A 10,069-nucleotide genomic window follows, 5' to 3' on the forward strand; every position below is an offset into this window, starting at 1 on the left:
ATTCCGATTTTCACTGTTTTCAGTGTGAATAAAGTTGAGTCCACGTTTTGGATATGAATCTGAATACATTAAACATGAACTGAATAAGACTGTCAAGGTAAAGCAGACTGTTTGTCCCGTTAAGGCTGTGAGTTATAATCCACTCTAAATCTTCACTTACTGCTACTCCCTCTAGCCGTGGTGTTGTGCATGTCATATAAACGTGAGTCAGCTGACATAGAAACTGTACAACTCTGTAAAGCCGTTTTACGTAGGTGTGATTTATCGCGGTTAGTATTACACGCGTACAGAGACAGTGCCGCAAGGAATGAGTATATCCGCTACAGTAGACGGCCGCACAGCCGTTCACGGTTGATGCGGTCGTTTTGGTTTTTTGTTTTTGTTTCCTAAGGGGGCAGAAAGAAGCGGCGCAACTCTGACGTCAATTTGGCGCCGAATCATTCCGAAGTGAGTGCGGCTACTGATGAGCATACCTCTGTAATTCTGCACAATTGCGCACTGTAATGACTGGAAAATAAAACAGCACTAAAGTGACACAATGCAGCGGAGTATAGCGTAAGTGTGAAGATACTTTTTAAAATTACAAAAAAAGGGACAAACACTTGTCTTTTTCCTGTTAGTTTCGCCCGTTTCTGTGAGATTTCCTCTGCAGGTTAAAACTGCTTCCTGGCTTTTCTTGCATTTTTGTAGATTTTGGTTTTAGAACCTTGTACATTTCTAATCTGGAATACCGGGTGTTAACTGAATCTGGTAAACGTCTTGAAGCCGAAAACTGTCTGCACTGGCTTGCTGAAAGAGCTGCTGTAATGCCGTTAGCTAGCATGACGTTCGTTTGAGGTCTTGAGTGATAAAGTAGCAACGTTACGTTTAGAAACTCTAATCTGACTTCACACTCATTTTCCATAGATTTTATGAGAGAAAACGTCTCTCCAGATATCCCCCGTGTGAAAATAAATAGCTAACGAACTGCGAACAACGGTTTTTGTTTTATTTTTTTTCAGTCGTTTTCAGTTGACGTATTATTGTCTGTGTATTTTAGCAAACCGGACTTCATCTTTGCGTCTTTTCACTCTTTTTCCGTTTTTTGTTTGGGTTTCCCCTCAAGTTCAGCTGCCTTACACAATGTGACATTTCCTTTCAGGTCTTTCTGTACGCCATTGAAAGGCAAGGGGAAAAGTGGTGGACGGGCAGAAGGCAAATCAGAGTAAGCGAGAGGGCTTTGTAACAGTGGAACTGCGATGCACTCAGAAAGACCGAATAACCAGTTTTGATATTAATACATGATTGACTGTAACGTAACATTACTTTTACATGAAAAATGTCTTTGTGCTACACACAACGATAATTTCGTTCAAATGAAGAACTAAGAAAGTTAAAAATTGTATTTTAAAGATTTAGTATACACTGTAAATATTGGCTGTTCTCCGCGCTGAACATCGTTGTTGCTGTAGTTACCTAATAGGAACACGGAGTTTTTAAGTTTCTAAAAACTGAAATCTTTTTCTTCTCTGTCCCCACTTTAGACAAGTCAAAAGTCCCCTGAAAATGCAGACAGGTGTGCAGGAGTCTGATTCGCCTGTGAAGAAACTAAGTCGGCCAATCAGAGAGAGCAGTGCCGATGACCAGCCAACCAGAAAAGAGCAGGTGGCCAAAGACGGAGGGGGCCCTGCAGTACAGGCCACGAAGGATAAAGTGAGTAGTGACTTTGCACTCCCTGACATCCAGAGCAGATGAGTGGGCTATCACAGTGGAGGTTGCAGGCGGGAACAGTTGAAGCCCTGACGCAGTTATTTGATTGGACAAAGCAGCCTTTGTGTCAGCACCATAAAAACATGCATCATTTATTCTAAGACTCGACTCTGTGAACCCATCAGCAGAAATTAGCGTTAAGTAAACTCACTACCGATGTCTATCAGACGGGTTAAATGTAGAAGTTAAATTCACCACTCACAGTATGTGCGATCACAGAGACTCTAAATTCTAAATGTTATATTTACGTCCTCAATGCTATATTCATAGTGGAGTTGCATGTTTATATTTTGTTAAGGGCAGGCATGTTAATATGTCGCCCAATATCTATGTGAAATAAGGAGCATTCCCGCTGAAAAATATGTTTTGGAGAGAAATTATTTTCCTCTAAATAGTGTGATCTTGCTTCAGACACCATGGACCGCTTCACCATGGACCGCAAAGTACCATTCGCAATCGCTGCTATTCACGCGCGGAGAAAATTCCTTGTGGGGTCACACAGTGTTCTGCATACTCGCAACAAGCACGGTGAATTCCACTGGCTTGTGTAGGAGTTGCCAGAGCCTACGTCTGGACGATGGCAGGTTCCAGAATGATTTCAGGCTGTAGAGAACCTATGGGAACTAAAATGCTAATATAGGAACTTCAAGAAGTTTAAGAAAACGTTTCACAGCGAAAGGATGTAAGAGGAACACATCTACCCTTTGATTGGCCGTCGCTCGACCCTGTCGCTGCTCATTTGCATAAAGTTTAACTTTGCTGAACTTCTGTAGTCGCTGAGTTGCGGCGACTTAAGACAGAAATTTCGCCAAACCGCTTCGAAAACTCCGAGTTTTTGTCGTAGAAGCATAAAAAAACATCCTTCGAAACCTTCACCGGTCTACTTTAAAATGTATGTAGTTAGAAAGTGGATTTATTTTGTCGAATGTGAAGGGACTCAAAGAATAACATGCACGTTTCAGTGTCTGAGGCAGAAAGCAAGAGTCCACGTTCAGGTTATGTTTACACTGGCCGAGTAGCTCCAAGATGGCACACTCACGCATCTCTGCTGTTGACGCCTTCCAACAGATCCAGGAGAGCGACGATGACTGCAACTTCTCCTCGGATGAAAGCGGCGAGGAAGAAGGTTCCCGTTTTGAGCTTCGACTCGATCCGTCGGATGAAAGCGGTGAGGACAGTGAGGAAGAACATCGCCATTTTGAACTTCGCCTCGATCCCGCTGAGGATGTTTGTGATGAGTAAGTTAAGTTAAATTCATCTGACATGCTTTTGAAATGGACAGTGTGAATGACGTTGATTAGCTTATAGGCTAGTTAGTTGAATAGCACATTTCAGCACTGCGATTCATAGGACACACGCAAGCTGAAGTTAAACACACGTTTTTTAATGCTCTCTGAAGCGTTTCACACACGTTCAGATTAAAGTGAATTATTTTTATCTCCGTCAACTCTGCACAGGCGCAGCGCATCATATCGCTTTCTACAGGTGAAACTTCTGTCATTAAGTTTAGCTTGCATGGAAACTGGCTATAACTCCGTCAGCTGTATCAAAACTGTATCATGTCGTACACATTGCAGCCAGCAAAGTCAACTCATCTGATACCCGCAAGCTAAAGTTAGATGATGTAATTCAAGTTTTTCTTTCCCATATGTCCCCTCAGTCTTTTCTCCCTGCTGTTATTTGTAATGCACTAATCTTCAGAATAGTCATCTCACTGACGGATTATTCCATGCGTCATCATCATATTAGGCTCCTGTAGTGTGATATTATGTGTTATGCAAAATAAGATTGTTATATTCATTGGAGCCGACTAAATCAGACTCATGGAGGTTATACTGCCGTTATTGTGGCAATTAGTCTCATTATTGTAGGCTATTGTAATGCATATGTCAGGTGTAAATGATTGAAATACTTGTAAATATGTTTCATGGCTGCTGTCATGTGTAAATGGCGATTTTTTTTTGTGTGTTTTAATTTGTAAATAGTTGAACGTATGATGAAAGAGCAACTGATCACTTTTTTTTTTTCATTTGTTATTTTACAGAAACGCGGAGAACATTGCGCCTGCAAAGAAAAAAGCACGACGTCTGCCCAGTCGGCAGCCGCTGTCATGGAAGACGGAGAGTGACGGCGATGCCGCTCCACCAACACTGCGGTTTCTTCCTAAGAGGAAGCCTGGTGTGCAGCTGAGCACAGGGGACAGCCACACTCCTCTGGACCTCTTCAAGTTGTTCTTTTCGGAGGAGGCTGTGGAAACCCTCTGCCGGAACACCAACAAACAAGCCGCCAGGAACGCAGCCGGAGGGGCAAAGTACAAGTGGTTGGATGTTGGAGTCTCTGAATTTTACAGCTACATTGGACTGATATTCTACATGGCCACGATCAAGCGGGATCACATCACTGACTACTGGAGGAAAAACAGCATCTTTTCCATCCCTTTCCCGTCACAGGTGATGTCAAGGGACAGATACCGGACCATATCCTGGAACGTCCACATGAGTGACCCGGACGAGGACAGAGCGAATGATGCCAAGAGGGGGACATCAGAGCATGACAGACTGTTCCGGGTCAAACCCCTCATGTGCACGATTCAGACCGCCTGCAAGGCGTTCTATCATCCCCGTAGGAGTCTTGCTGTGGGTGAACGTATGGTGCCTTGCAAAGGATATGCCGACATGACAGAGCACACGACAGACAAACCGACCAAGTTGGGTTTCAAGTTGTTTGTGCTGGCAGACTCCAGCAATGGGTACACTGTAGACTTCTCTGTATACAGTGGAAGGAAGAAGTTCCCCACAGGCCAGGGGCTCTCTTATGACTCTGTCATGTCACTGGTTGACAGAAGGTATTTGGGGTCTGGATACCATGTGTACACGGACAGTTTCTATACAAGCCCAAAGCTTTTCAGGGACTTGTTTGCTTGTAAGTTTGGTGCTTGTGGAGCATACAGAGAGTCCAGGAGGGACTGTCCACGCAGTTCCGTCAACGCGCTGACAGAGAAGTCTCCTAGAGGAACGTACCGCTGGATAAGGGATGGCCCTCTCCTCTTTGTGAAGTGGATGGACACACGAGAGGTGTCTGTCTGCTCCACCATCCATACAGCCTACGCTGGGGATGCAGTACGGAGAAAAGTGAAATGCAAACAGGGCGTCTGGACCACAAAGTCCTTTCCGTGTCCCTCACCAGTGGTGGAATACAACAAGCTCATGGGAGGTGTGGATTTGTCAGAACAGCTGATCCAGTATCACGCAGCACAACACAAAACCTTGAAGTGGTACAGGAAACTCTTTCTTCACTTCTTGGACATCGCTGCGACCAACGCCTACATTCTCCACAAAGAACTCCAGCAACAGGACAGCATGACCCCCAAGGCCTTCATGGAGGAGCTGACCGCACAGCTGTGCGGTGTGACGCAGAAGAGGCAGAAGACCCCTGTAAAGAAGGCCAGTTGTGTTCATGTGCCCGTTCCTGGGGCTGAGGTGGTCGCTGACAGCAGGACGAGGGCTTCCGCCGGCCGCAGGACCTGTGCGTATTGCAGGGGGGAAAGGGGAAAGAACACAAAAACACCTTGGAAGTGCAAAGCATGTGATGTCTACCTTTGTCTTCAGCCAGACAGAAACTGTTTTGAAGCTTGGCATCCTGATCAGGACTGACAGTTTATTGTTCTTTTAGCCATGTCTTAGTTTGTGTTATTCCAGTGATATAATGTGATTGCACTTTCTCCTCATCAGAATTTTAACTTTTGTGTGTTTGGGTTTGAACACAGCATTTTCATTAAACTGTAAAAAGGCCTTTATTGTCTCTTCTTTTCTTACAACTCACACTGACTTTCCAAACACAATGACAGGCCACAGTGACATTCCAGACTGATGGGCCATTACCTTTGACAGTGGGGGGTGGGGACTATTACAGGTGTGTTGACACTTCACTCATCAGTGTTCATTGTGTAGGCCACTGGCTTTGAAAAAAAAAGTGTCACTCCAAAGTTATAACACTTTAGTAGTCAAACCACATGAACTTTCTGAATGCCTTAGTCACTTATGTGTAGCCAACACCTACACTATGTATACAAGGTTCAGAGCTCAAAAGCCTTGGCCAGAAATGTTTATAATGTGTGTGTGTGTGTTTTATTTTAACAACATCTCAGCACATTTGAAAATTGTTTTTTGACAAGTGTATGTTTACTGTTGATTTAAACAAAAAATAGATGAATGAAATTCTTACTGCTCTCAGATTATTGGTGCTGCATTTGTGCTGAATACAAGCATACGTAGCACTCTCTGATAGGAGGAAGTTTCTAAGTCCACTCCCACTCCACTGTCTCCAGAGACTCCTGTCACCCTGGTTACACCTGTCACCACAACGACCCCTGTTGCCTCGGTAACTCCTTGGACTCCAGTCACTCTGACCTCCACGTCTCCCTCTGGTATGCCCTAACGCAAGACTGGTCAGTGTTCGTTCTTTTTCATATCTGTTCATACATCTGTATCATTCACGTATCCATGTACACATCAACTCTTCCTCTCTGTACCCACATCCATGTGATTCATCCGTTTAAGCCACCTTCCCTGTCTGTCCATTCCTACATCTGTTCATCTCCTAAGTTTATCCATTGAACACAGAGTTCATTTAATTCTTTTTTATTTGGTGAGAAAAGTTTTTGGAACTGAATTTAAAAGTAGTCTCTCTGCCTCTTTCTCATTCTTTCTTTCTTTCTTTCTTTCTTTCTTTCTCTTCTCTGTTTTTGTTTTCTGTTTGCCAGCCAGGAAGCAGTTTCCCAAGAGGACGTTGGACGGCAGGAGTGAGGGAGAGGAAGAAAATCCAGAAAAGGAGGAGGAGGAGGAGGAGGGAGAACCGCGCTGTAAGAGAGCTCGCGGAGAGGGAGCCGAGTCGGAGTCAGCTGGCACGTCAGAGCCACGCCCACAGCGTGTAACTGGTACGTCAGAGCCACGCCCACAGTGTGACACCAAGCACCCCGAAATAAAAGACAAACCCACTGACTTCTTTAAAAGAAAACATGATGCCCTCAATCATCAAAGCTCCACAATAACTCAACACACAACCGTGTCCAGTCAGTGTCCAAACTTTTTCTCCCTTTCCCTTCAATGTGCCCGTGCGAGGCAGGCTTTTCCAAACCGGGCGCGCTCAGAACAACACACTGCAGTTTCAGATTGAGCATGACCTGAGGCCTGGGAATTCAGCAGCTTAGCCGAACAAAACAGGCCCGTGTTTCACATTGAGCCGAGACTTAGCATAAATGCAGGCTTTGTAGGAATGATGATGATAATAATAGAGGCTAATAATAAGTAATAATAATAATAGTAATAATAATGATAATAATAATTTAGTATTATTATTATTTAATAACAGCCTTTGCATAAGTGTGAGAACCCCTGCTTTATTTAAAGATTGTGTGACATGGAGGCCCAGCACGTTTTAGATGGTTTCGTTCCTTCTTCGGGGTGAGGGTTTCTGTTGTCCAAGTTGCAGATGAGATGTGTTGGGATTGTCTCCTGCCAAGTGAATGGATGAAGGTGATTGCTGTCTGAGATCTCTTGCTGCCCTTTGCTGACCTTACAAAAACACTTTAGAGTGATCCAGTGTCTCTGTCTTGGATTGTGCCAGCCTTGCTGGACTAGATCACTCACCTCTCCCAGTTCTCTCTGGGATCAGCTCACGGAGACCTGCGTGGTCTGGCAGACAGAACGAAAGTTAACTTGGAACAACGCTTCAGCTGCTGCCTAATTCCCAGTGAGGCCAAATTCTCCGTACTCGCAGCTGCTGCCTGCTTCCTTGACCCGGCAGTCACGGAGACTGCTCTCATTGAAAACACAGATGATGGAATCCAATAATCCTAATAATAATAATATTATTATAATAATAATAATCCAATCCTTCTGAATGAAGCAGAAAAAATTTGTCCCCAGTGCATCCGCGTCAACAGCACAGCGGGAGGATGAGTTGGATGAAGATGATGGGGATGCGTCAGTCAGCGATGTTGAACAGGTGCCCTCCTCAAAGCGACCGCGATTTAGGTTGTTCTCCACCAAGTCGACAAAAGTCCTCCAAACTGTGAAAACCAGCCGAGGCCGGTGCTCAGCAGGAGGAAGTACGAGGAGGAGCTTTCTCCTCAGAAGATCTCCGATTCTGAGCCTGGAATGGACTTTCTTCTCAGAAGATCTCCGATTCTGAGCCTGGAATGGACTCTCTTCTCAGAAGATCTCCGATTCTGAGCCTGGAATGGACTCTCTTCTCAGAAGATCTCCGATTCTGAGCCTGGAATGGACTCTCTTCTCAGAAGATCTCTGATTCTGAGCCTGGAATGGACTCTCTTCTCAGAACATCTCCGATTCTGAGCCTGGAATGGACTCTCTTCTCAGAAGATCTCCGATTCTGAGCCTGGAATGGACTCTCTTCTAAGAGGATCTCCGATTCTGAGCCTGGAATGGACTTTCTCCTCAGAAGATCTCCGATTCTGAGCCTGAAATGGACTTTCTTCTCAGAACATCTCCGATTCTGAGCCTGGAATGGACTCTCTTCTCAGAAGATCTCTGATTCTGAGCCTGGAATGGACTCTCTTCTCAGAACATCTCCGATTCTGAGCCTGGAATGGACTCTCTTCTCAGAAGATCTCCGATTCTGAGCCTGGAATGGACTTTCTCCTCAGAAGATCTCCGATTCTGAGCCTGGAATGGACTTTCTCCTCAGAAGATCTCCGATTCTGAGCCTGGAATGGACTCTCTTCTCAGAAGATCTCCGATTCTGAGCCTGGAATGGACTTTCTCCTCAGAAAATCTCCGATTCTGAGCCTGGAATGGACTCTCTTCTCAGAAGATCTCCGATTCTGAGCCTGGAATGGACTTTCTTCTCAGAAGATCTCTGATTCTGAGCCTGGAATGGACTCTCTTCTCAGAAGATCTCCGATTCTGAGCCTGGAATGGACTCTCTTCTCAGAAGATCTCCGATTCTGAGCCTGGAATGGACTTTCTCCTCAGAAGATCTCCGATTCTGAGCCTGAAATGGACTTTCTTCTCAGAACATCTCCGATTCTGAGCCTGGAATGGACTCTCTTCTCAGAAGATCTCTGATTCTGAGCCTGGAATGGACTCTCTTCTCAGAACATCTCCGATTCTGAGCCTGGAATGGACTCTCTTCTCAGAAGATCTCTGATTCTGAGCCTGGAATGGACTTTCTTCTCAGAACATCTCCGATTCTGAGCCTGGAATGGACTTTCTCCTCAGAACATCTCTGATTCTGAGCCTGGAATGGACTTTCTTCTCAGAAGATCTCCGATTCTGAGCCTGGAATGGACTTTCGTCTCAGAAGATCTCCGATTCTGAGCCTGGAATGGACTTTCTCCTCAGAAGATCTCCGATTCTGAGCCTGGAATGGACTTTCTTCTCAGAGGATCTCCGATTCTGAGTGTGGAGTGGACTTTTGGTTGGCGCAGAACGCACTGACATATGTGACTTTGGGCCTAGATTTACTTGCAACACCTGTATCACAGGCTTTTGCCAAGCGGGTGTTTAGTATTACAGGGGGCCTGACAAGGGCCCGTCGCAACAGGGCAAGGGTCATCCTGGAGAGAGGTGTGTTCCTGAAACTAAACTGTGTCAAGCAAACAGAAGGAAAGACACAGATAGGGTTAATGCTTAGGCCTAAATGTCACACCAAGTGGAGAGACAGCTCTAGTTAAAGAGAGAGGAAGGTTTGTCATCAGTGGAGAAATGGGTGTTTTATGCCTCAGACGGAAAGCCATAGGACCACATGAAACAGAGCACCCACTCAATTATCAACCAAAACACGGAACAGCATAAAGAATTTGTTTGAAAACGGTGTGAATGAAAACATGTTATTAAAATGAAGGGCAACATTTGAATCCAGGTCTGCGAGAATTTCCTTTGAATGTTTGCAAATAGAAGAGACCAAAAGAACCTCTCTGAGGGGATAGGTTTTCACAATTTTAACATGATCTTTACGATTGTATGATACTGATTTTTTTTTTTAAAAGGACAATATAACTCAGATCCATGAGTGAACACTGAGTTAAGCATGCAAAACTGGGAACAGTCTTCTTACTGAAACAAGTGAAGTCTCTCTGTCTCTCTCTCTCCGTCTCTCTCTCTCTTTCTCTTTCTAACACATGTTGAATCAGAAAACTAATTCATAAAGTGAGTTAATCTCATCTCGAGATCCAAAGACTTGTCCACTTCATTGAATGGTATTGAGTGAGTGGTGCTCTCTGCTGGTGGTTGTGGAGTACTACAGGTCTGCTTTCTCTGGGAGACTTTTCTCATGTTTCATGTTCTCTCAGTTTGGT

General features: G+C 44.7%; 1 protein-coding gene across 1 annotated transcript; it reads left to right on the top strand.

The window, feature by feature from the left end:
* The first annotated feature begins 1,545 nt into the window (after positions 1-1,545).
* LOC115820593 (piggyBac transposable element-derived protein 4-like) lies at positions 1,546-5,402 on the top strand. Its single transcript, XM_030784218.1, has 3 exons — positions 1,546-1,692; positions 2,818-2,987; positions 3,794-5,402. Exons 1-3 carry the CDS (start codon positions 1,546-1,548, stop codon positions 5,400-5,402), a joined length of 1,926 nt encoding a protein of 641 aa, XP_030640078.1.
* Positions 5,403-10,069: the final 4,667 nt, after the last annotated feature.

This window comes from Chanos chanos, chromosome 9 (assembly GCF_902362185.1).
Source record: "Chanos chanos chromosome 9, fChaCha1.1, whole genome shotgun sequence".
Classification (NCBI taxonomy): Eukaryota; Metazoa; Chordata; class Actinopteri; order Gonorynchiformes; family Chanidae; genus Chanos; species Chanos chanos.